Source organism: Phyllostomus discolor, chromosome 5 (genome assembly GCF_004126475.2).
Source record: "Phyllostomus discolor isolate MPI-MPIP mPhyDis1 chromosome 5, mPhyDis1.pri.v3, whole genome shotgun sequence".
Taxonomy (NCBI): Eukaryota; Metazoa; Chordata; class Mammalia; order Chiroptera; family Phyllostomidae; genus Phyllostomus; species Phyllostomus discolor.
The window spans coordinates 168683701-168710922 of record NC_040907.2 but is presented as its reverse complement, the minus strand read 5'-3'; the positions used below and the strand labels follow the sequence as shown (position 1 = coordinate 168710922).

The following is a 27222-nucleotide window of genomic DNA, read 5'->3' as shown; positions in this document are numbered from 1 at the left end:
GCACTGAATGGACATTCAAGTAAAGATTCATTCATGCCAACAGGTTTTTCATGCATTTTCCAAAGTACGCACCGATGAGCACTTCCTGGCAAAGACAGGTTTCATGTGGACCGGTTTCTGTCAGCTGTGTACTGTCCCCAGTAAGCTCCCTCCTTCCCGTGACCCGCCGTGTTGCCTTGCTATGGCATTAGCTTTAGCTCTTACTATGCATTGTTTAGAATGCATTTACAAAAATCAGAGGAGTAAATTTCATTAAAAATAGTGCTGTATTAAACAGATTCAATAGTAAGTTTTAAAGCCCTTACCAACTTTATTCCTCAATTAGTGAATCAGGCAGCGTTCCATCGAGCCGGCGGAGAGGAGCCCTGAGTGCTGTTCCGAAGCGGGGGACTCTCATAGGTTGGGGGTGGGGGCTCAACAGGGAGGCACGCCGGCCCAGAGCCGGCAGCTTGTGGCAAGGCCACCGCCCTTAGGGGACGTGAGGCCGTTTACCTTGGTGGTGCTGACCAGGTCATTCCAGACGGACTGGTTTAAGATTTTGTTCTGGGGAAGCTGAGGCCAATTAAGTTAGGGCTTCAGTCTCCGTTTGCTGACACGGGGCTTAGCACACGTGACTCCATTTGTGGCCCGTGGTCTCGTTTTTATCAGAAGAAAACGAAGGTCCGTTTCTGTGTGCTGCATCTTTGGCACGTCCAAGAGCACACCATGCAGTTTCATCGGCATCGCATACCGCAGTCCAGACACTGTTTGAAATCAGACTTACATCCTGTGGCTCTAGGAAATTAAATGCAGTTCCGTGCTGGAGTGTACTGGGCATGCTGGGAAACGTGGTCATTTGAGATTTAAATGGCAGTAAGTGAGAGATGGCCCTCTTCTCTGGGGCCGGTTTTGCTTTTCCTTGACCAGACTCTGACTCCAAGAAAACACAGAGCTTCCTGTGGGCCACGGTGTCAGTCGGCATGGTGCTTTTCCACCCGGTCTCCGTAGCTGAGTTACCGTGCGAAAGGCACAGCTGACCGCCGGGGGTCTCCGCCACACCGCGTCTGGCTGTAAGGTGCCCTGGCAGCCGCTTGTAAGGAGACGTGCAGTCCCGCCCCTGCCCCCAGGTTGCTGTGAGCCTCTGGGAATCCTGTTCTTCCCTCCCCTCCCCTCCACACACGCACGCTTTGCAGGTTTGGATTCTGTGGTTATTTTTATTTCTCAACTAGGAAGTCTGAGTAACGACCAAAACCTATTGTGTTACTGCTTTTAAGGCACTACAAGGAAGGGGCTGGCAAACTGAAGTAGCTTGGAAAAGTCTAAAGAAATCATTTTATTCATAAATAGGCCTTTTGTTTTTCCATTCAAGACCTCTGCTTACTCTAAAGGACGGATTTCAAAAGTTTCTCAGTAATTTTTAATAAAAGTCTTTTAGACTGCTTTTAAATTCATAGTTGGATATGGGCATATTTTAAAGTTTCTGCATCACAGTTACATCTTACCTTTTTTAAAAAATTATTTTTAAAGATATTTACTGGGAACACTAGTAGAAAATTTGTCCAAATGCATAAAAAACACTACTAAGAAGATTTAAATGACCCCTAGTTTCTTTGTGTAAAACTGATCACTGTTAATATTTTTATGCTCGCTCTGTCTGATATTTTTTCTTGTACATAGATCTGTGTAATTTTTTTTAAATCCTCACTTGATATTTTTATTGATTTGAGAGAGAGAGGGAGGGGGTAGAGAGAGAGAGAGAAACGTGGCTGTGAGAGAGAAGCATCGATCAGTTTCATCCCGTAGGCACCCTGACCAGGGAGGGGTTGAACCTGCAACCTGAGTATGTGCCCTGACTGGGAATCGAGCTGCAGCCTTTTGGTGCACTGGGTGACAATACAACCAACTGGACCACCTGGCCAGGACTCTGTGCATTGTTTTTTAAAAATGACACAGGCCCTGGCTGGTGTGGCTCAGTGGATTGAGCGCTGGACTGTGAAGCAAAGGGTCACTGGTTCGATTCCCAGTCAGGACACGTGCCTGGGTTGTGGGCCCTGGTGGGGAGCGCATGAGAGGCAACCATACACTGATGTTTCTTTCTCTCTTTCTCCCTCCCTTCCCCTCTTTCTAAAAAATAAATCTTAAAAAAAACAACAACAACACAGGAGTCATGCTTCGTGCTTTTGTTGTTTGTACTTAATACTTTGTGTTGCTTCTTTCTTTTAATAAGGTGAAAAACTTTGGTTGCGAATAATTCAGCAAACCAATGGCACAACGTACGTGACAGGCAGGGGCTGCTGTCAGTATTTCACAGGTGTCATCAAAGGAGCAAACCAGACGTTCAGAGCTGGTGTCAGAGCCACGATGAACTGTGATTTGGTGTGACTCTCAGTGTTGGACAAATACTGTGCTTATTGTTGTTAGTAAAGCCTCTTGGTCCCAGATGTACAAAAACAAAACTTGATTGAGCATATGCTATTTCCCAAGCACCGTTTCGCATTTTCCCTGTGCTACCTCAGTTTATCCTCAGAACACAATTGAATGTTTCATCGTTGATCCTTCAGCTATTATGTATTGCAAAAATGGCAGCCAATATTTGTTTTTAATCAGAGATTTAAGATAATTTTAACTCGTTGTTCTATAGTACTTAGTATTGATTACAAAGGAGCTAATTAGAATAATCTTTAATATGTATGTACATTTGACCACAGATTAGTCTAGATTTCACTCTGTTTTATATATACTTGGAAATGTTTGAAGAAATTTCCTAATTTGTCTCTAATGTACCTAAGTTGAAAATTGTTGGTAAGGATATTGAATTTAAGTTTATCACAGAAATAACAGCACCTAGTTCTGGCCTGGTGCTCTGTGCGTTTGCCCACGTTGGAGAGTCTCCAGGACACAGTAGGTGCTGAAAGTCTAAACTAACGTGACCAGCTTTTCCCTAGTTCGACCCTGTGAACGAACCCCTGGGGTCGGTTTGTGTCGCCTTGTTTCGTGTGTCTCTCTCCTCTCTCTCTGGCCCGTTCTTTTCTGTTTTCCTCCTGTCGTGGCTCCCTGGCATTTTCCCCTCCTTCTGCAGTTCCTGTCGCGTGTGCCGTGGAAGCAGCGAGTCCCACGCTGCCCGCGCCGTTGTGCGTAGTAACTCGGTTCGTAGGAGCCCCGTCCTGTGTTCGCTCGTCTGGTTTTTCCGAGCCTGGAATTGCTTCCCGTGTGTCGTGTTTACGCTCCCTCAAAAGGGCGCACCCCAGCCACAACGTCACATCAGTCACCGGGAATCGGGGAAGGAAATGTACGAGAGCTTCCTGGGGCCCCTGAAAATGCGCTGCGGTTTGGGTAAAACTTTTGGGTAAAATCTAGTTGGAGGTTGACCTACCCACTTGATGCTGCAAAAGAAATGATTTTGATCGTTGAATATTTAATAAACACACATTTTTGCTCCCAGTAGCCAGCTGGAGATAGAACCGTTTGTAGCCTACTGCGTGGCATGGGGGACGCAGGCATCAGAACAGGAAGATTGCTGGAAATTTGGCTCGTGTAGTCGGCGAACATGACGAATGTTTTGATACGGAAAATGTAGAAAGTTACAGTCTCCTGTAACCTTCGGTTCAGTTTGCTTCCTACCTACTTAAAAAATATCACTTTGTAGTATTGTTACCGTCTTTCCCCACTTAGCTCCTTTTCAGATGCGTGCTTTCTTACTCAGGTGTGTTAGTGCAGCACTAATACGACTTGTGCTTTGAAAACGAGAAACTAGATTCCCCTGGTTTGCATGGTATTTAATGAGGACGCTCAGTCTTTCCGACAATATTTGTGCATAAGACTGAAGTCTTATGACATTTTGTTATTTGAATTTTCTGTTAAAAATGTGAAACTAAAAAGTATTAAGCCAAACATTAATAGTTAGCAACAACTATTCTCGTTTTTGAAGAATGTTTTAAAGCCAGTCTTGCAGAGACATTTTTAAAATGCTGTCTCACAAATTTTTACTGCCCGGTCTCTGCCCAGGGAGCCGGGCGTGAGCAGTGAGCCAGCGACCACAAGCTTCAGAGCCCTGGCGGGGAGCGGGCCAGACTGCCTCCGAAGGGGTTTGAAAGCAGACTTAGGGTTTTTATTTAGCAGTTAAAGAGACATTTCTCTGATCTCTTTCTCTCTTTATTGGAGTAGGTAAAAATTTTTGAATAAACAATTCCTTCTACAGTCACTCGGTTTTAAATTTAATTAATCCTGTAATATACATAATAAAACCCATTCCAGCAGACTCAGAAGTATCATGATGCCCCAGAACACGTCTGTGAATGCCGTCTGGCCTCATTCTCACGTGTGCCATCTTACAGTGCTGCTTTATTTTCACAAAAAACTGATCTTTTTTTAAATATAATGAGAGGGTTGCCCAAACTATCAGTTAAGGAATCAAAATAAAGCCCCTACCTACTGTTTAAGCGCTGGCTGAAATCTAATAGTTTATTGAACGTGATACATTGTCAATTTTAAGTCCTGTATTTTATGTGCCACTAAGAAAGAAAAACACGTTGCCAGTTACACTGCGCCTGTGCCGGCTGTAAGGTGCATCTGGGTCTCAGAAACGTGAAGGTGTGTGAAACGTGGGTCCTAACACAGGCGAAACGTGGGTCAGTCTGTGCACCTCTTCTGGCAAAGCTGGGAGTGCTCACGAGACTGGTTTTTGTGTGAGGGAGCTTTTTGGCATCTTGATTCTCGTCACCAAACATATCGTAGATGGAGCTTGTGCTTATGCATCAGTTGGGAAGCATTGATTGCAGGTGCTTGTATGCTTGTATGAAAATAAGATTATTGTCATTGATTGATGGTGATCAGAGTTCTTTCAGTACTCTGACCTAGGTATAAACAGTTTTTGAGACACGTAACTACTTTACAAGGATATTTTGTTGTAATGCAAGTAAAAATCTGTTGCTATCCCCCAAAGCATTAAAGTTCTTTAAGCATTGATGGTATCTATGCATTCTGGTTTTAAACAAATTTTAAAAATTTGAAAACTTTCTCTGATGTTGGAAGGCAGCGATAAAAGTAGAGAATTTATAAAATCTTTGCCTGGCCAATAAATTCGTGGTTTCTGCCAGTGGCTGGAATGATTAGAGATTAAATAAATAGAGGAGGGGCCGAAGACGGTGCCCCCGGATGTCGGCATGCTTGTCGTCAGCCGTGACGTGGTCTGTGATTGGCCGAGCATGCGGATTGTCGGTGAACATTGTTGTTTTAACAACAATGGCTGTGTAGTAATAGGACATGAATCATTAGCTCAACTGAGAAACGTACTTAAAGGGGAAAATAAAAATTAAAAAATTGATACCAGAATGCCCCAAGACCCCGCCAAACAGGATTTCGGTGCCTTCATTTAAAACCAACAACAGGAGTGTGTTCCCACCCCCAGTCTTCCCGTCCTCACTGGGGGGACGCGACGTGTCTGTGGTGAGACAGGTTCAGTGCTGTGACGCCCACGAGTGGCATCTCTCCTGTCACTGTGGTTCACACCCGCAGCCGAGACCGTCTGCTTGCTCTTGAAGACCTGGCTGCGGGGACCCCTCAGCTCCTGCAGAGGGGAAGAGCGTGGCTGCAGAAGGAGGCCTTGCCCCCTGAGACGGCCCTCAGCACAGGCTGCGGAGTAGGACCTTGACCGAGACTCCAGCCAGACCGCCAACGCCGTGCTTTACGTGGGCCGTCCGTGCTCCTGGCGGCTCGCTGGGTGGGAGGGAGGGCGGCAGGTGGGCCCAGCCAGGGCTCTAGTGACGGACGCAGGTTCTTCGCTCTGGCTGCTGTCCCTGCCGGGCTTTGTGGCACTGGGACATCTTGTTGGTCTTATTTATTTATTTTTTGGTCACCCCGGAGCCCTGCATGGAGTACTGCTTTGGGAACTTCAGGAAGACCTCACCCAGCCTCCGGGCTGAGGCTGCTCGCTTTGGTATCTCAGACCGGTAACAGCTGCTGGTCATTGCCAGAACGTCCAGGGTGGTTCTGTACCAGTTACTGTGTTATTTAACTTTGGGGATTACTGGAGAGAGTGTTGCGCCCATTTTACCGTGCAGGAAGCTCGGACTCAAAAATGGAGTAATCCCCGGACTTACTCATATATTTTGGAACTCATGTTGTCTGATACTCAAGACAATGTCTGCCAACCACTGAGCAACCAACCAGAGACAGACTCACCAGTCTCGCGGTCTCTTAAGCCAGCCACACCCAACTTCAGTGCAAGAACGGAGTCCCTGCGTTTCTCTGCAAGGCATTATTGAACTGTTTAGGTGGTCTTCCAGGGATGTTAATATTCAGTCTCTCTGCAGAAAAACAAGCATGTGATAGAATATGAAGGTATGAGAAGGTCGGTTTATGTTGTGAGTGTTCTTTTATGTGATGTTAGATGTTAGCAAAATGTTTTTAATATCAGCATGGAAACGGGGGGTAGAATTCCCGTTCTGGTAAGAAACATATTTTCCTAGCTGCCGTTCATTTGAAGCGGACATGGTTTAGGGGAGACTGACTTGTCCATGCTCCTGTGGCATCTTCCCTGATAAGAACATTGAATTTGTCTAAAAATAGGAAGGACGTGCTGACAATGGGGAAAGAGTTAAAGTTACCTCCTTTACTGACCCCTGTCAAAGTAAGAAAACAAGAGTAAGAATCGGAGCAGTTGTCACGCTAAGAGACTGTCTTAGCCTGATTTCTTTCCAGAAGCGGATCCCAAAATATGGGTTTGCCTTCATTCAGGCAGTTTGCTTGGGAGAGGGTCTTGGGGAACAGGAGTCGGGGGCGGGGGGCTGGGGAGAAGGAGGGAGGAGAAGACAGTATAAGGATGTGCTGTTGGGGCGTCCCACCACATTGCGGGCTGGACTTCAGGCCTGTTTAGAAACTTAGGAACGTAGGACTCAGAAAAGGCTGCCTTGGGGACAAAGGAAGAAGCACGTGTTCACCGGTTTCTGTGTTCCCCTAGCTGATGGGTGTCTCCTCAGGTGTTCGGGCCTCTGCACTTTGAATTCGTGCAGGTGCAAATGCGGAGCAGACTCCTCCAGGCACAGCAGCTGCCGCACCTCGTCTTGTCTGGCCTTCGCAGGACCCTGCACCATGGCCGTGTCACACGTCGGCAGTGGAGCCAAGGGGGTGAGGTGTCTCATGTAGGAAAGGAATGGAATGAGGCAGCGTGTCCCTGACGTCAGCTGACCACGTCCCTTGCACTGGGGCAGAGAGAGGAAGGGCTCCAGACGTGAAAACGCAGTGGACCCAGCTGGCTCATTTGATACAGTCCGAGGAGCAACCAAGAATTAGAAGCATGAATTGGAAGAATTCGTAAAATCACTCGCCCAGCAAGTATTTATAAAGCCAGGTATTATGCCTTAAGACGGGGTTGCAGATTACTCACCCCAGCCCTCAGGGGACTTAGCGGAGGACACAGACAATTACCAAGGAATTGTAGTCGGGTGGGGCAAGTGGCATCGTGGGGGAAATAGAAGATGCAGTTAAGCCCACCTAGAGGGGTCCTACACCAGACGTAAATGGGGTGCGAGAGGACAGGGAACGCTTCTAGGGACAAGCGTCTGTGTGCACAGATACAACTGGAACTGTGGTCCCATGACATTGGGTTTGTCCTCCTGAGAGGCGATGCGTTGTTCGCAGTTGTTCGAGGCAGCAGCCTCCTCTGCGACCCTTCCGTTTCCTCCGGGGGAAACAGGCTTTTCCCGGGCTGCTGTTACAACCCGCCACCTTGGGGCTTCCCTCCTCCCGTCTCTTCCCCCTGGGGGTGCAGGGGGGCCTCTCTGGCAGGATTGGGGTCCCTCGCACTGGGGTCTTCCCTGCTCCCAGCGATTTAGCCAGACCTACCGTGTTAACAAGATGATGAAGAAATACTTGGGATATAAGAAGAGTTCTTAAAGATTTATTTTAAACTTTAAAGAACTGTAATTTAGAAAGTCTCATCGAGGGACTTGAGAAGGAATCACTGGCTGAGCACCATGAGAAGGACTTGATTTCTGTGTCGGAATCAGTGCTGATGGGGCCGCAGCGGAGAGTCCTGGGAACGGCCAGGAACAAAGCAGTTGCTCCGACTGCTGCTGCTCTCCAGAGGGTCGGCGTATCCGTGGTAAGATTCCGTCTCAGCCCACCTGGCTCCCGGTTAGCCTGCCTGTTTAATGATGAGAAGGGGTTTCAGCGTTCTCATGATAGCGTCCCCTGCACCTCCTCGTTCCTGAAACAGTGTGCTTCCGAGTAGACATTTTCAGTGCCGTGTAATGAAACGGAAACAAAAACCAAAAGCATGATGCCATCTGGGGCGATCTGAGTCAGCAGGTCACAGGCGGGTTCCATCATGAGCCAGCGTGAGCTAAGGAAAGCACAGCAGCAGCTCTGGAACCACATGGAACATTCCACCAGACTGGGGTACAGGAAAGGGATGGGAGCATCGAATCAAGATTAAAGCGGAAATGTCAGATCCTCTTACGGCTGTAAGAGGTTAAAAGAAAGCATTTTTTCCTCTAAGCAAGAGGACGATGCAGCAGGAGGAGCATGGCAGGGCTTACTCAGCACGTCTGTGCATCATCTCCGAAGGGGGGTTTGCTCTGCGGAAGGAGTATCTGAAGATGACAGGATCAAAGCACTCGGGCGATTGCGTGCGTGGAGGTGGGGACCGGTGACCACCAGGCTTCGGAGCAGTCGCAAGGCGGTTTGTGGCTCGCGGCTCTCCGAAAACCGTCTGTGAATTCAGCTCACGCAGGTGACACTGGCTGTGATCACTGTCGGGTTTGGGCTCGGATTCTCCTCTTCAGACAAACCAGTGGTTGAGCTTTGCCAGTTACTGGAAGACCCGGAGCGTGGGTGTTCTCCACGCCATGTCTTTGACTTTGGAATTCCCGACCTTTCTGGAGAAGCAGACATAGACCGGTGTGGGACGTGAGGCCTGAGACATGCAGAGCCTTCCGTCCCAGATGCGCCCGGGGTGTTGCGGTGGGTTGTGTGCATTGGTATCGTTTCCTTACGTCTCACTGTGGTTAGTTAACCGGAGTTTGTGAAGATTTTAGGTGCCATCCCTGCTCTAAAGATGGATCAACACGGCACAGCTTAAAGCTATTTATGACCTGATTAATTCCAACATTTGTATCACATTCAGAAATGGAGGAAAATAATCCAAGAATGATGTGAATTGAGAATTCAGACACTGAGTGACAAACATTTGGAACTAATTAACAAGCAAGCCGATAAAAGCTCTGAAGATACGCCTTCTAATGCCCATCTCCCAAGAGTCTGAGAGTGAGGCCGGCACCACGAACCACCGCCCCTCACCGGACGCCTACCCAGCGCTGCGCTGCCCGTCTTGTCCGAGGATGCGGTGCCTGGGCCCTGCGAGTACAAAGCAGCGGAAGATCGGCCTCAGGCGGTTTGCTGTCGGGTGGGAAACACTTGCCAGTGATACATCCATTACGGGCGAATTCCCAAAGCATGTAAAGAACTCGTACAACCTGACAGCAAAAACCAAACAATCCAGTTTGAACAGAGTAGAAGATGTGAGCGGGTGTTTTCCAAAGAAAACGTGCAGCAGGCTAACAGGTACCTGAGAGATGCCGGCATCGCTAACCAGCATCAGGGTGCGTGTCCAGGCCACTGGGAGCTGTGAACGTCACCCCGCACAGGACGGCCGACATCGAAACAACAGGAAGTGGCCAGTGTTGGCAGGGACTCCCGTTTCCCCCAGCCTTGCCAACACTCGCTTTTTTGCAAGTAGCCATGTTAGTGGGTATGCGGTGGTATCTCATCGTGGTTTCAGTTTTCATTTCCCTGGTGGTTGGTGACGTTAAGCATCCTTCCATGTGCTTATTGGCCGTTTGTATATCTTGGGAGAATACAGTTTCTTCAGGTCTTTTGCCTGTTTTCTAATCAACTTGTTTGGTGTTTTTGTGGTTGAGTTTAGGAGTTCCTCCTATATTCTGGACATGAATCCCTATAAGATACGTGATTTGTAATATGGTCCATTTTGTATGTTGACCTTGAATCCTGGGATTCTGCTGAACTCATGTGTTACCCGGGAGGACTTGTTTTGTGCAGTCCTTGAGCTCCTCTGCAGAGACTGTCATGTTGCCTGGTGATGGGAGCAGTTTCACTGTTTTCCAGTATGTGTACCTTTTTTTTTTTTTAGCTTCTTTCCTTGCTACATGGCACTGACCAGCACTTCCAGCGTTTGGATAAAAATGGTGAGAGCAGACATCTTTGCCTGTTTCTGGTATTAAAGGGAGAGGAGCATTTATTTTTTTATCAAGTCTGGGGTAGATTTCCTCCATTCCTCGTTTTCTGAGAGTTTTTATCCTACATGGTTCTTGAATTTGTCACTTGTACTTTGTGCATCAATTGATGTGATCATGTGAGTTTTCTTCCCTAAACTGTTAACACCTGAGCCCTGGCCGGTGTGGCTCAGTGGGTTGGAGTATCGTCCTGTGCTCCAGCCAGCAGGTTGCAGGCTCGACTCCTGGTCAGGGCACGTGCATAGGTTGCGGGTTTGAGCCCTGGTCAGGCAGGTACAGGAGGCAACCGGTCAATGTTTCTTACATTTCTCTCTCTCTCAAATAAATACTGTTAATATGTGGACTACACTGATTGGTTTTCAAATACCGAATCACTCTTGTATCTCTGGAATAAATGCAGCTGCTGAACTCCGCTAATAATTTGTAAAGGGTGTTTGCATCCCCGTTTATAAGGGAGACTGGTTTGTGGTTTTCTTCTTTAGTACTCTCCCTGTCTGGTGTGTGTTCCCCCCTTCATTCTCCGAAAGAGATTGTGTAGAATTGGGGTTGACTCTTCTTTAAATGTTCCGTAGAAGTCTCCAGTGAAACCACTGGGGCCTGGAGATATCTTGTCTGGAAATTAATTGCGAGTTTAATGTCTTCAGTAGTTGTAGGGCTGTTTACATTATCTGTTTCATATTGGGTGAGTTGTGGCAGTGTGTGTTATTCAAGGTTATTGCCACAGCATTTTCTTTCTTGAGAGGCTTCTTCCCTGATGCTTTGATTAGAAGAAGGCTTTTCGCAGCTCTCTTTTTCGGTGCGTGTGTGTTGGCTCCGCAGGGTGGCTGGAAGGAGGAACCAGGAAACGCCCCACTGTGTGCTGCCTCCAGGCTCAGAGTGCCCGGGGCTGCCCTCTCGGCTCCCTTTCAGCGTCTCAGGTCGCAACACGAAGTGTCCGAAGTGTCCAAAGCGTCCGGGGCTGTCGGTGTGGGTGGCGGGACGGTAGGGGAAAGTAGGCCTTTCTCATCTTCCCGGAAGCCCTGTCTTTCATGGAAAAACAACAACAGAAACCTCAAAGAACTGTTGTTTACTAGTGAGGAGTATGTAAACTACCTCTCTTGTTTCGCTGTGCATTTCTGACTATATTGCGAAGGAACTATTGATGTCATAGGTGGTTAATCTATAGTAAATGGGTAGTTGAGAAACTCCAAAGTTAGTTTACTGCCTGGTCAAAATCCAATGTGACAGAAGCTGATTCAGGTTTTATGAAGGGCTTCTTCGTGTCACCCTGATGTTACTTACTGTCTGCACTGTTCCAGAGGCTCCCAGCAACCAGTTTGCAGTTTGAAACTCCAGAAAAGACAGCCAGGTTTTCGAGGGGTAAAGCTGTGACAGTAACAGAGCACAGTTGTAATAGATGATACCACTCTGACAGTCCCTTCCTCCTGAGGGTTTGATGTTCTCAAATTGATTTTTAAGGGACCATCAATCTCTCGCTCCCTTTTCTTTTTCTGTGTCATCTACGGTTAATATACCAGGCTGTTTATTCTCCACAGGTTCGCTTTATCGAATTACAAGTCAAGTGAAGTGGAAGTCTGCTAAGTTCTAAAGTAAAACCCGTGATGGGGAGCAGAAGCTTGCACTGAGCGCCTCTGTACAGGTCAGCGCGGAGGGCTGTGCTGAGATGCGAGGCGAGGCCGTTTTGCATGTTCTCACCTGCTCCGCGGTGACGGCCCTGCCGGGGCCGCCCTCCGCCATGAAGCCCAGGGGGAGCCGGCGTGAACAGTAGCCACGTGCGCGCCTGGCAGTACGGGAGTTTTTGTGCCACATCTTCCTGTGTGTTGCTGTTGGTTTTCATCATTCTCAGTCCTGAGGCACTGTTTTATGGCCAAAATGGCAAGGAATTGTTAACGCCCCTTACATACGTGTGCCTGTCTGTCTGCGTGATGAGGGGTGTCTATTTCTACGTCATCGTCGGTGGGCCCCCCTCCCAGGGACGGATGGCCCCACTGTGCAGCCTGTGCACCAGAGTTTCTTACAGCTTCCCACGCGACACTAGTGCGCCCCCAGGTCGAGACCCACGGAGGTCGAGACCCACGGTGCTGGAGCCCGGCCGTGTTCAGCACCGTCCTCTCTGAGGACCCGGCACAGCTCGCTGCAGCTGCCTCCCAGGCCCGTGGTGCCAGTGCTCAGACAGGCCTGCGGAGGTGACTTCACCCCCAGAAGCAGGTGCAGGCCCCGGCCGGCCACTGGCACCGCCTGGGGGGCCCGGCGTGGTGAGCAGGCCCAGCAGCTCCCTCCTCTCTCTCCCCAAGCAGGGGATGAGCCCAGGACACCGCAGAGGCAGGGCCCAACAGGGGCTGCTCCGTTTGCTCCGCCCAGCGCCGGCCCGCTGCGGCTACCCGTGAAGGCCGCAGGAACTCCGGCGCTGTCTTTCCGTGGGGTTGGGCTCACGGCGGAAGGGGGAGCTCCTCACTGCGCTGAAACGGCAGCACTGCCTGGGCTGCGGTCGGCGGCGATGCAGCTGCCCATACGTAATGGGGCTCCTTGGACACTTGTTCACTGGCACGGTAACTCCCTAGATGGCTGCTTCCTGTGTAAGAACTTTCCTGCTAGAGACGTGATGGATCGTGTGCCTGTTGCTAACACTGACGTGGGAAGTGCAAATCGCTCGCACGTCCCAGAGCCCGCAAGCGCGCTCACAGCCCTGGCCCTGGGGAGGCGTGCGCCGAGGAGGTGCGGCCGGAAGGCTGTCGGGCCCTTTCTGTGCGTGTCACGTGTGTTTTAGTTTCCTGTGAGTTAACTTGATAATACGCAGTTTTTAATCATACCACGTATTTAAACAATTTTACATATAAATAAAATTCTAAATAAACATTCTGTAGCTTGTTTACATTAAATTATGATATCTTGAAAACCTTTATCATTACATAATAAACTTCTTCACTCTTTTAAAAATAAACTCTATTTTAGAATGGTTGAAGATGGACAGAAAAATTGCAGAGATGACGTAGTAGAGCACTTTAACATACCCCACACCCAGTTGCTCCCCTGGGGTTTCTACTTCTCATTCTGTCTCCTACTAACAGACTGTTTCTCCCAGTGGTGGGTCTCCAGAGGAGCCGAGTGGCACGGGCAGAGCATTCTCACAGGCCCCCAGCCCCCGTTTTCCCTGTGACTGACGTCTCGCATTAGTGAGACATATTTGCTCCATTGATAAGTCAGTATTGATATATTATTATGGACTGAAGTCAGGAGTTTACATTAGGATCCACTCTTTACGTTGTACATTCCATGGGTTTTGACAAGCGTATAGTGACAGGTATCTGTCACTGTAACACCACACAGAGTAATTGTATTGCCCTGAGAATTCCCTGTGGTCCACCTGTTTATCCCTTCCTTTCTTTCCAATTTCCTGGCGACCACTGATCTTTTCACCGCCTCCGGTTTTGCATCATTCAGAATGTTGTATATGGTCATGTGCCACTTAACGAGGAACACATTCTGAGAAGCGTGTCCCGGGGCGATGTGGTCGTGCCCTTACACAGACGGTAATGGGTCGGCCTGCCGCATGCCTGGACTGCGTGGTCTGCCTCGCCGCTGCTGGGCCGCAGGCCTGTACAGTGTGTTCCTGTGTGGACGACACGAGCTCAAATCAAGCACACGGTAGCATGGTGCAGTCAGAGGTGCAGTGAACACGAGACACGGGAGGCTGCTGCCAGCGTAACACGGCGGACTGTTCTGCAGCCCGCCTCCTTTGTAAGCGGGCAGGGCGCACTCATTCTAGAATAAGTGAGACTGGTCATCGTGATCAGGTACACGTTGTCCCTAATCACATGTGCTGTTCTCTGTACGGCCGGCGGCACAGCAGGTTTGGGGGCGCTGGCATCGCCACGGACACGTGAGGGGTGCGTGGTGCCGCGACGCTGGGGTGGCTGCAGGGTCGCTGGGTGGCAGGACTTTTTCAGTTCCAGTATAATTTTAGGGGACCAACGACATACATGTGGATTTTTGTTGACCAAAACGTACTTAGGCACGAGCAGTTGGGATCAAGGAGTGTGTAGCCTTTTCAGACTGGCTTCTCTCACTTGGTGATGTACATTTAAGGTTCCTGCGTGTCTTTTCATAGCTTGGTAATTCATTTCTTTGCATCACTGAATAATAGTTCGTTGTCCGGGTGTACCACAGTTTGTTTATTCATTCACCTATTATTGAAGGACATCTCGGGTGCTTCCATACTTTGACAGTTATAAAATAAAGCTGCTATAAACGTTTGTTTGCAGGTTTTTGTGTAGATATGTTTTCAGCTTCTTAGGGTAAATACAAAGAAGCGCAATTACTGAATCATGGCTGAGTTTGTGTGTACCTGTTCTGTTCTAATGGTTGCATTTTGCAGTATGTATTATCGGTAATAACTGCCCCCACTGATGGACATTGAAGTTTTATTTTTGTTATTACAAATAATACTACAACGTGCTTTTAAATATACCACATCCTTTTGCATGCATACAGTCCCTATAGGACACATTCCTAAAAGTAAGATTACTCTGAGATAATGTGAATTAGCCCTAGCGTACTACCCCCAGCAGCACATAGTATTACCAAGTCTCCCTAGGCTCAGCACAAAGATTTAGGCTGCACCTGAGGATTCATGGATCAGATTTAAAGACTGTAATCTATAGGTCCGACTTTAAAAACCCGGAGACATGGCCCTGGCTGGTGTGTCTCAGTGGACTGAGTGCTGGCCTGTGAACCAAGAGCTCACTGGTTCAATTCCCGGTCAGGACACGTGCCTGGGTTGCGGGCCAGGTCTCCGGTTGGGGATGTGCAGGAGGCAGCCAGTCTATGTCTCTCTTGCAGATAGATGTTTCTCTCCCTCTTCTTTCTCCCTTTCTTCCCTTCTGTCTAAGATAAGTAAAGAAAACCTGTAAAAATAAAAGATACAAATCCACAGACATGAGTGAAATTTCCTCAGGAGAAAGTACGGAGCGAGAGGAGAGGACGACCTAGAAGAGGACACAGTGCGGCTCCACCGGTGACCGGTCACGGGAAGAACAGCCCTGGCGGAGAGAGAATGACCAGGGCGAGTGGCCAGGAAAGCCCACGGTGGAGTGGACTTCAGGGAGGAGGGAGCGGTCCTCCGAGTTTACACTTTGCTGAGGGTGATGAAACGTGTCATTGTGTTAAAGGAGGAGACCCTTCCACCTTGGTGGATACAGGGAAGGCGACAGAGCCAAGACACACATTGCAGTCAGTTCTGGAGTGAGTGGGAGGCGAGGGACTGGCCAATAAAGGCCATTAAGTGAACACTCTCTCAAGGAGAGAAAGTGCAGTAGGCTGTAATGGGAGGGTAAGGGGGAGGTCACAGGGAGTGGTGTGTGGTTCTGCCAGATGGCCGTCTTAGGCTTTTGTGAAGTTAGTGCACAGGAACCATGCAAGGGAAAAACCGGGTACAGGAGGTAACTGTCACCTACAGAGATTACATGCAAACTGCGGTGAGACCGAGGACGGGGAGGAGAATGGACTTCTGGACTGAGAGACCCTCGGCAAAGACAAGTCCGTTTGTATTTGCCCCTGAGGTGAACACCGTAGTTTCCCAGGAAACTCTCAGAGGCTATACTGCTTAAAGGTACTTGGAGATTTCTCTAGTCTGGTTCCCTTGTAAGGAATCCGTCATCCCAATGCCGAATTCACTCTTTGGAAATTAGTATTGTGCCCGGCTTTTGTCGGGAGTGCGATTTCCAGGGAGGTTACCAATGAGATCACCTGTTCCCACGTGTTACTAGGTTTTCTGAGCAGTCACATATGCAGAGATTTAAAGCTACTGATTGAAAGAACCTAATTTGTGGAATCAGCTGGCATCGCAGATCCTACGATGAACTGATGTGGTGCGTTTGATTCTAAATAAAACCATCGGCTGCCCATGTATTAAGTTATATTAAATATAGTGTTACTTTTTCCTAGGCCCGTAGTTATTTTGATCACTAAATTTCTGCAGACTGTGAAGCTGGTAAGGGTCTCTAACACAGCAGAAGAGACAAACAGCGTGAAAATACCTCAGCAGGCTGGAGTGATGAGAAGTCTGCCAGGACAAAATTTAACAAAGTCTGGAGTGTGAATAATGCTTGGACTACAAAACCACACACAAACATGAGGGAATGCAATGGGAGTCTGAAGAATACAGTTTATCGTTTGTTAATTTTTTATTTTGAAGTAGTTCCAAGTTTACAGAAAAATTGTAAGAATAATACAAAGACCTCCTTCATACCCTTTACCCATGTGATAACGTGTTAACCACATTTGCTTTACCATTTTCTCCCTCTTAGTCAGAATAATAGGGGAGAAAATGGAAACAACTGTAACTGAACAACAATAAAAAATAAAATTAAAAAAATACATAATTAAGTGGACAAAAATAATCAAAAAAAGGAAATCACTCCATACTGCTTTCCACACTGGCTGCACCAATCTGCATTCCCTACAGTTCACCAGGGTCCTCTTTTTTCCTGCATCCTCACCAACACTTGTTATTATTGATTTATTGATGACAGTCATTCTGACAGGTGTGAGATGATATCTCATTGTGGCTTTAATTTGTATCTCTCTGATGTTTAGTGATGTCAGGCATCTCTTCATATGTCTGTTGGCCATCTGTGTGTCCTCTTTGGAGCAGTGTCTATTCTGGTCCTTTGCTCATTTTTTTTTAATTGAATTGTTTGTTTTTTTGGTGTTGAGTTTTATAAGTTCTTTATATATTTGGGATATTAACCTCTTATCAGATGTATAAGTGAATATCTTCTCCAATTCAGTGGGTTGTCTTTGCATTTTGTTGATGGTTTCCTTTGCTGTACAAAAACTTTTTAGTTTGATGCAGTCTCATTTGTTTATTTTTTTTTTGTTTGCCTTGCCCAAGGAGACATATCAGAAAAAACATTGCTATGAGAAATGTACTAGATTTTACTGTTTATCTTTTCCTTTAGGATTTTTATAGTTACAAATCTAACATTTAAGAGTTTAATCTCTTTTTGAGTTTATTCTTGTGTGTGGTGTAAGAAGGTGGTCTGGTTTCATTTTTTTGCACATATCTGTTCAACATTCCCAACACCATTTACTGAATAGACTATCTTTACTTCATTGTACGTTTCTGCCCCCTTTATCAAATATTAATTGACTATAAAGGTGTGCATTTATTTCTGGCCTCTCTATTCTGTTCCACTGACCTAAATGTCTTTTTATGCCACTACCATGCTATTTTGATCATTATGGCTTTGTAGTATAATTTGTTACCAGGTAGCATGATTTCTCCAACTTTGTTCTTTTTTTTTCAAGATTGCTGTTGGTATTCAGGATCTTTTGTTATTCCATATAAATTGTTGGAATATTTTTTTCTAGTTCTGTGAAATATACCATTGGTATTGTTACAATACAAAAGGGGGGGCCAAGGGCAGCCGAGGCAATATACTGTTACCCGAAAGGAACCCCCCAGGTTCGTTATGTCCGCAGCCAAAGGAAAGACATCTCTCAATGCCCCAGATTCATGAAAAGGAAAGGAATTGATTATTCATTTGAAATAACACAAACTACAGTTCCCCACAGATGCACACAGTCCTCCCAGCACCCTCCACGTGGCAAAAGGGAGCACTTCCAAAGCCTCGTGGTCCTGACTCTCACCCAAGCCTCATCGTCCCAACCAAGACACCAAAGCCGCGTGGTCCTAAACAGACACGTGGTCCCAAAAAGAGAGACGCCCAATGGCTGCTGTGCCTCCGTTTAAATCCCAGCGCCTGTCTTCCTCTGCAGCCCCATTTCCGGCTCCTCCCACAATTGGCCACAGCTGTCCTCATTCTGGGCAGGTGTGCCCTGTGGTGTGGGGCCAATTATCTGCAAGCTCTTCTGGACCCTATTACAAATCCCTGTTTGGGGCTCACCTCTTGGCTACACCCTGTTACAGTATCTTGATAGGAATTGTGTTGAATCTGTAGATTGCCTTGGGTAGTATGGACATCTTAATGCTGTTAATTTTTCATATGCATGGACACAGTATATGCTTCCACTTATTTGTGTCTTTTTCAATTTCTTCCTTCAGTGTCTTAGGGTTCCACCAAAAAAATATCATGTCATCTGCAAATAACGGCAGTTTTACGTCTTCCTTTCCAATCAGATGCCTTTTGTTTCTTCTTCTTGTCTGATTGCTGTGGCAAGGACTTCCAGTTCTATGTTGAATGAAAGTGGTGAAAGCAGACACCCCTGTCTTGTTCCCGATCTTAAGGGAAACAGTTGTAGTTTTCACCCATGGCGTACGATGCTGGCGGTGGGATCGTCACACGTGACCTTTATTGTGTGAGGTGTGTTCCCTCTATTCCCACTTTGCTGAGAGTTCTTATCGTAAATGGGTGCTGTACTTTGTCAAGTGCCTTTCCTGCATCAATTGATATGATCCTGTGGTTTTTATCCTTTGTTTTGTTGATGTGGTGCATCATGTTTATTGATTTGCGGATATTATACCAACCTTGTGTCCTTAGAGTAAACCCCACTGGGTCATGGTGCACGATCTTTTCGATGCCTTGCTGTGTTCGGTTTGCTGATACTCTGTTGAGGGTTTTGGCGTCTGTGTTCATCAGGGACATTGGCCTGTAATTGTCTTTCTCTTAGTGTCATGACCGTCACATTTTAAAGAGCACAGTCCAGTTACCTTGTAGAGTATTTCCCCATTTCATGAAATGTTCCCTATAATTTGTTTAGAATCCTAGGACTTTTAAACAGTAGTTAATTAATTAAATTTATTGGGGCAGCATTGGGTAATGAGATCACATAGGTTTCAAGAATACATTTCTGTGGTTTGTGATGTCTGTACTGCATTGCATGCCCACCATCCGGAGTTAAACCTTCTTCCCTCACCATGCATTTGACCCCCTTTGCTGCCCCTCCGGCCCTTCCCTCTGGTGACCTCCACGCTGTTGACTGTGTCTGTGAGTTCCAGTTTTATGTCCCGCGTGTGAGGGAGATCATGCGGTTCTTAGCTCTTTCCGTCTGACTTACTTCACTTAGCGTGATGTTCTCAGCCTCCGTCTGCGTTGTAAATGGCAGCGTCCCATCTTCTCGTCTGGCTGAGTGGTGGTGTCCCGTGGTGTGTGTGCGCCACGTCGTCGTCGTCCTGTCCCCCGTGGACGGACACTCGGGTTATTTCCATCCTGGCCACTGGGAACAATGCTGCAGTGAGCCTAGGAGTGCGCGTATCTTTGCAAATAAATGTTTCTCTATCATTTGATTCAGGTTATGAATCAAATACAGAAGTGCCCTCCTAGGGCATTCTTGCCAACGCTGCGTTTCTGAGGAGGCGTCTGGGGAGACACATGTTGTCAATTCATCTCACTGCCGGGGGCTTGAATTTGTTTCCCTTGGTAAATAAAGTAATATGTACTAAGTGTACAATCAATGAGTATTTTGAAATTGTTAATAAATAATCAGTAAGTATTTTGTAGGGGTGTACTTTGAGACAAGGTAGATATTCTTTTTTTACCAAACATATGCTACTTTTTTTACATCGGTCGATAATGCTGCTTGAGTCATTACTGCTGAGGTGGCTGCCAGAGAAGGACTTGCTGGTCCCGTCATCCCCGCTGCGTTCACGCGCGGGCATTCTGCTGGAGGAGGGAGCGGTCCTTCTTCCTGCTCGTGCGTGTCAGTGTGGGCTCATGGAATCTTACTCCATTCGATGCGTTGTAGTCCGTTACTCGCATTATTTATTTTGAAAGCTCAGATTGTCTCAGATTCGGCCAGCGGGAACCTTTTCAAGGTGACTCCTGTGTTCTCTTGACATGTCCCATCATTCCTTGAGCATTTGCTTACCTTCTGGCACAAACGACTCCAGGCTCACCCTGTACCTTCCCTGACCCAGCTGCGCAATTAGGCACTTCTCCCAGGAGCTCGAGTTTCTTTCCGCAGAGGGTAGTATTTGGAAAGTGAGGCCTGGGCAGTACGTGTGCTCGCTGTCCCCGAGGCTACCTCGCGTCCAAGCCCTGCAGCGGACAGACCTAGGAAATACATGACTGTACACACACACACACACACACACACATCCATTCACCCACCACTCGTTCATGCCTGCCTCCATATCTGCATGTCTATGCAGCGCATAAAACCATGCGTTTTCACCAGCACCTCCAGTGCTAACCTCACACAACAGAATTTGCTCTCTTGTCTTCTCCTTTTTTATACTTGGACCTCCCTCCTATGACAGAGAAATCTGACTCTCATCTTTCCCAGTGTATTTATGTATGTGATCAGTTCCCTTGTCTGTAGCTCATCTCTTGACCACACAGGCCACAGATGCCTGAGCCCACGGGCTGTCTCGTTGGGCCCGGCCCTGGCCCTGGCCCCACCCCCGGTCCCGGCCCACAGCAGCTGTGCAAACCACTTCCCTTCGCCTTTGGGAGATTGTAGGGGCGCGTTTTGCATGCTGAATTTACATTTCTCTCACTGCATTGTTGTCAGTGTTCAAACGTAACCTTAATGGTGATGTAAGAAGCATGTAAGAGAGTATTCGAGGGTCAAAGCGCCTAGAGTAGAAATTTGAGAGAATTCAGCCCTCTTCCTCATCAGAAGGGACTTTATAGCGTTTTACATAGATCAACAGTGCGGCTGCGCGTGGAGGCGGGAGGCATGGGGCGTGGTTTTTGCATGCGGTTGGCCGGGGCTCTAGCGTGGGTCTGCTTTCCTCCTGTCGCCCGTCTCAGGACTCCGATGCTGGCGCCCGCCCTGCCGCAACTAGTCTGGGGCTCTTTCTGGTGAGGGTTATCTCGGTGATTTATGGTTCACATTCGGTCACATGGTCTCTGGGAGCCAAGAAGTTTTTCTTCTTGGTCATCGTCATTATCACTAGTTTAACAAAATTAAATAGTTTTTTTCCCTTAAAAATGATATTTTTGCCAGGACTGTTTGGCAAGAAAATGATATTAAAGACATCCAATTTGAAAAGGAAGAAATAAAACTATTTATTTTAAGATGACATGACTTCATATGTAGAAAATAGTAAAGAATGTACCAAAAAATTATCAGAACTAATGAACAAGTTCATCAAGGTTACTGGGTAAAAGGTCAGCACATAAAAATGTGTTTTATTTCTGTGTACTTACAATGAGCCATCAGAGAATCAAATTAAGTAATAAACACTGTCACTTATAATAAAAAGTTAAGTGAATAATTTTATTATAAAAACAATGTTTTTTTGGAATAAATCTGAAAGCAGTATAAAACTTATGTTTTGAAAAATACAAAATGTTGGAAGGAATTATAGAAGACCTAAATAAATGGAAATATGTTACATATTCGTGGGTTGGAAGACATATTAAAATACCAGCTGACTTCTTTGCAGAAATTTAACAGTTGATCCTAAAATGTACATCAAAATTAAAAGAAACAGAATAGCCAAAATAATCTTGAAAAAGAATAATAAAGTTAAGATGGTGTGGTTGAAGCGCATATAGATAGATACATATAACAAACTGGACTTGAAAGTCCAAAAATAAACTAATATTTGTGTTCAATAGATTTTCAAAAATGATAGAGAGATAATTCAATGTGGGGAGAATAATCTTTTCAACAAATGGTCCTGGGTCAACTGGATATCCACATGCAAAGGAATTGAAATTGTTTATCCATTTCGCACTGTATACAAAAATTAATTAAAAATGGATTGGGACTAAATGTAAGGGATTCAAATCATAAAGAACTCTTACCCCAAAAAAATGCAGCAGCAAATCCTTATGACCTTGGGTTAGGCCAGCAGTTTTCAACCTTTGTCATGTCATGGCACACATAAATGAATTACTAAAATTCTGCAGCACACCAAAAAATACCATATTTTTTGCTGATCTCACACACAGAAAAATAGGTATAATTTTGATTCATTCACACCAAACAGCTATTGTTTTAAATTTGATGATCTAAGGAAAAGAAGTTGGTACCCCTGACTTAAAGAGTTAGGAAGCACATGTTTTAAAAATTCTTACGGGGCCCTGGCCAGATGGCTCAGTTAGTTAGGATGTGGTCCCAGCTGTGGGTTCAATCCCCAGTCAGGGCACATACAAGAATCAACCAGTGCGTGCATCAATAAGTGGAACAACAAATCAGTCAGTCTCTTTCTCTTTCTCCTTTCCTTCTTGTCACTCCTTTAAAATTAAAAAATTAAAAAAAAATTCTTGTGGTACACCCGTTGAAAATGCTGGATTAGGCAATGGGTTCTTAGATATGGCAACAAAAAGAAATAAATTATACTTCCTCAAAGTTAAAAACTTTTATACTTCCAGACACTCCATGAACAAAGTAAAAACACACCCCAGAAAATTTACAGACAGTGTCTGGTGAGGATCTAGTGTCCAGAACGTTTAAGGAACTCTTACAGCCCACCGAAAAGCCAACCCAGTTTAAAAAAAAAAAAAAAAGGCAAATGATTTGAATAGACATTTCCTCACAAAAGATACATGAATGGCTAAGAAACACATGAAGAGAAATTCATACTATTAGCTGTCAGGGAAATGCAAATCAAAACCACAAGCTATGAGTTTGTGGTTTAACTAGGGTGCCTGGAATCAAAAAGACAGGTAATAGACCTGTGTGGCTCAGTGGATTGAGCGCTGGCCTATGAATAAAGGGTCCCTGGTTCAATTCCCAGTCAGGACATGTGCCCGGCTTACTGGCCAGGCCAGGGAACCCCCCCCCCCATCCCCCAGTAGGGGGTGTGTGCAAGAGGCAACCACACATTGATGTTTTTCTCCCTCTCTCTCTTCCCCTTCCCCCTCTCTCCAAAAATAAATAAACGAAATATTTTTTTAAAAAAGACATATAAACCCTGGCTGGCATAGCTCAGTGGATTGAGCGCGGGCTGGGAACCAAAGTGTCCCAGGTTCGATTCCCAGCCAGGGTACATTCTTGGGTTGCAGGCCATAACCCCCAGCAACCGCACATTGATGCTTCTCTCTCTCTCTATCTATATCCCTCCCTTCCCTCTCTAAAAATAAATAAATAAAATCTTAAAAAAAGAGACAGATAATAACTAGTGTTGATGAGGCTGTGAAGAAATCGAAGCTTTTGTCACGCTGCTGGAAGGGATGTAAAATGGTGCGTGCACCGCGGTGGAAAACAGACAGGCGGTTCTTCGGAAGGTTCCACGTGGGGTTATCATATGACCCAGCACCCCCACTCCTAGGAGACGTGAAAACACACACAGCCTTGCACACAGGTGTTTGGAACATGGTTTGCAATAGCGGAAAAGTGTAAGTAGCCCAAGTACCTGTCAGCTGCTGAATGGTAAATCGAAGTGACGGAGTCACACAGTGGGGTATTACTTGGCCACTGAAAGGATGAAGCGTTGATGTGTGTGCTGCAACGCGGATGAGCCCTGAAAACAGTGTGGCAGGTGAAGAAGACCAGTCACACCCGTGCGCTTCCACAGACACCGACAGTGGGCCGGCGCCGCCGAGGACTCGGGAGGTTGGGGGAGAGGCGGGGTGACAGAAGTCGGTCTGGGGTTTCTTTGTGGGGTGCTGCAGACGCTCTAAAGTGGGTATGATGGCTGAACAACGGTGACTATGCTAAAAAAAAACACTGATTTGTGTATTTTAAAAGGCTGAGCTGTATGGTGTGAGAATTATAGCTCAAAAAAGCTGCTGTTGAATGGTATTTTACAAATAACCTAAATTTAGATTTGGGGTTTTTTTTTTTAGTTTTCACTTTTACCAAAAAATACTCTGTGTGAGATGACTGACAACAGTGCTCTTTATAGAGTGGGGGAATGTGTGATTCTCCCGGGTGGATTCCCAGAGTGAACGGGCTTGCAAGATCGCTGATGGAGCTGGAGTATTTTTGTCGTAACTCCTGTGCGTGCCCTTTTGCTCCGCACAGCCTTCCGCTGCCCCGCACTGGGCTCCCTTTCTCCCCACCGCCTCCACTCCTGCCCTCATAGCAGGCCGTGTTGGAAACACGGGTGAGCACCGTCTGTACGATACTCTAAATCCTGTTTGACGTTGGATCCCCAGAACTGAGCTTGATTCCTAAGTCTCGTTCTGACCACGCATTTGTTTCCACATTTCATGTTCTCGCGTCATATCACACTTTTGCCCAAGCACATGTAGCTTCATTGACATGACTGTGCTGCCATTTCTACAGCTGTGCTCGTGAGAAGCTCTGCGACTGGCATGTGACTGGTTTTCATGGCTCTGTAATCATGCGGCAGCAATAAATAATGAAGTTAAGGAAAGAGACTGCTTCATCATTTTCTGGAAAGCCTAGAAGTTATCAAGTCTCCGTAAGAATAATGAATGAGTTAAATTCCCAGAAGCAGGAGACATAAACCTTTAATCTCTAGATTCTTTTCCTTTGAAAGCACCTGTGGTGTACAGCGCATGCCCTGGGAATAAAAAGTTCAGGGGAAATCAACCAGTTGTTGATCGCTAGGGTTTTTCTCGAAGATTAAAACGTCATAGAGTCGACAGCCTGTCCATATCCAATGCGCATCTCGGAAGAGCTTTGGCAGGGTTGCCTTCAGTTTCACTTCGTGGAGTTCCCTGGGGTCCGTCAGAAAGAGGGACGACGGGGGAACGTCTCCCAGGCGTCTCAGTGCGCTGGCAGTTTCCCTTCGATGGGCTGGCGCGTGGCCTTCGATCCCCGAACGGCTTGTTTTCTGCTGTCTCAGCGCTCCGCCCGGGCAGGGCCTGCTGCGCTGCGCGGGCTCAGCCGGGCCGGTTCCGCCGCTCGGCCCCGAGGACGTTTGTTGAGCGGGCCATGCAGGACGGCCACGAAAGGCTGTTGTGAGGACTTGGGGTGCGCTTTTTAAACTTTAGTAATAAGTAAACCGTAACAAGTAATTTGTTTTCAGTGTTTTAAGTTTCTGGTAGAATCATATAAGAATATCGCTGTAGTACTGTGTGCCATAAAAAGTTTATAATGACTTGTTCATCAGTGTATAGGCTAGGATACCATAGAAGAGCCGAGTTGCAGCTTTTTTTTGTCAGCAATACGTGAACTGTCTTGCCTGAAAATATGAATTTTTCACGTTGTCTCTTCTTTGACGTCTAGTGCTAGTGACACGAAACCCACAGCGTTTGCACTCTGTGAGCCGGTGTGGGTGTGGGTGTGGGCGCTGGCGGTGCCCCCGTGAGCGGGCGATGCAGACCCGCAGTGCGGAGGCAGCTCGGCGCTGTGGGTGCGCCTCCTCGTCCTCTGGCTTATTGATAACGCTTCCCTTCCTCCAGCTCAGTTCATTGTAAGAACACACTAGACCAGGTCTGTCCGGAAAATGTCCAGCCGCTGTTAGTATCATCGGGGGTTGGGGGTGGGGAGCTCCTCACCTCAAGCTCCAAGACCGCAGCTCGGTCTCCTGCCAGGACGCCCATGCACCACGCCACAGAGGGGAGGCAGTGCCACCGGAACTCCAGCTCGGGCTCTCTGGGCCAGAGCGTGGTCACAGGGCCACACCCAGCAGCTGCTTGGGAAGCAGGCTTTCTCCGGGAGGCCCTGCTCAAAACGAGACTTTCTTTTATATGGGGGTGGGGGGGTCCACGTTAGTGGCAGCCACTGGCAGTCTGGGCCATGCCCTCCCTGGAAGCGGTGAGGATCTGCCCACCCACCTGTCCCAGCCAGCCTGCTCGGGCCAGCCCAGGCCGCCACGGCCGCAGGGAGCGCAGCTCAGGTAAAAGCCTCCGACAGTGCTGGCTGGAGGGGACGCAGGGCAGACGCCAGAGCCGTGAACCTGACTGCTGTGAGGAAAGAACAGCGGTGCTGAGGGCCCGTTTCTTTCATTGCGCGCAGTTCTGTGTCCTCCCGGGCATTAATTCATGACCTTCCAGCACGTTCAGGTTGTCTGGCTGTGAACGCTGCACGCCGTCCGAACCTGTGCTCAAGGAGGACATCTCAGGACTGGGTTTTCATCTTTCAAGTGTTTTTAAACCAGGGAACCAAAAGTGCTGTGCACGTGACTTCTTTCATCGGCTCTTCTCTGTCGTTGCAGTGGACGAGGGTCGCAGCACGGAGCCCGACCGCGTGCAGGTGTTCTACCGGAGAGCCGTCCTGCCTTACGGCGTCTACCGGAAGCAGCGCAGAGACGCCGGCGAGGAGGCCGACGTGCTGCAGTACGCGAGCCTGGTGGGGCAGGCGTGCTCCGAGCGGATGCTGCTGTTCCGGAGCTGAGCCCGCCCCCTGCCCGCCGCACCCCGCCCGCTGCCCGGGGGCCCCGCCTCCTGCCCCCGTGCGTCCCTCGGGGGAAGCCCCGTGTCCACCCACCGATCGGACTTTCTTATTTTGACTATTACATGGCTTTTCTAAGCTGTTTGTGGCAATGTATTTGTGAGAATCTCATGGTTAATATATTTAAAAATGTATATGACCTAGCCTCGGAATTGGGGCTTACCGCTTTGGAAGTTTGTTTTATGAACAGAGAATGGTGAACTGCTCTTACTGCTAATATCTGGAAAGTCTATTTGGAAAGTCAAATAACTTAGATTACAGTTGTGCTTTTCTGTTCTGTTAGAAGCCAAAACAGACTGTTTCCTCAGATCCATTTACAACATCGGTTTATGCTTTAAAAAAAAAACCCTTAAGTGTGGGGAAGAAAGTGGCGAAGCCTGTTTCATCGCTTAGACAATGCCTTCTCGAGAGAACGAGACCGCTGTCACTGCACGCGTGGAAGTCGGCCGCTGCGGAGTGCCGGGTGGTTGAGCGGAGAGCTCGGAAAAGCAGGGTCTGCCCCGGGACAAGACGGTGTCTGGCACCGGCCGTCCGCTCACCTGGGACAGCCCTGCTCACGCCTGCCGTGCCGGCCTGGTTTTCTCCCGGGAGGACGATCGCTGGTGTTCCCGTGCTCTCACAGCACCCGACTGGGACGATACAGTACATGTTTGCCCAAGTTACTATATATTACAGAGTTTGCCCTATTTTAAAAAATTCAAGAAAGGGAGGTTTATGAAGAAAAATGCTGGCCCCTGGGCCTCTTTTCTTGAACTCAGGACACTTGTCTTTG

General features: G+C 47.4%; 1 protein-coding gene across 5 annotated transcripts in view; it reads left to right on the top strand.

Annotated features, from left to right (window-relative positions):
• The window catches only part of ATE1 (arginyltransferase 1), a 106574-nt gene extending 79778 nt beyond the window's left edge, over window positions 1-26796 (top strand). For all 5 annotated transcript variants that reach the window (XM_036027413.1, XM_028512422.2, XM_036027412.1 and 2 more), the window contains one exon: window positions 26215-26796. In XM_036027413.1, coding sequence (XP_035883306.1) covers window positions 26215-26393 — 179 coding nt within the window. In that variant the 3' untranslated portion in view covers window positions 26394-26796. The remainder of the gene's footprint in view (window positions 1-26214) is intronic.
• Window positions 26797-27222: the final 426 nt, after the last annotated feature.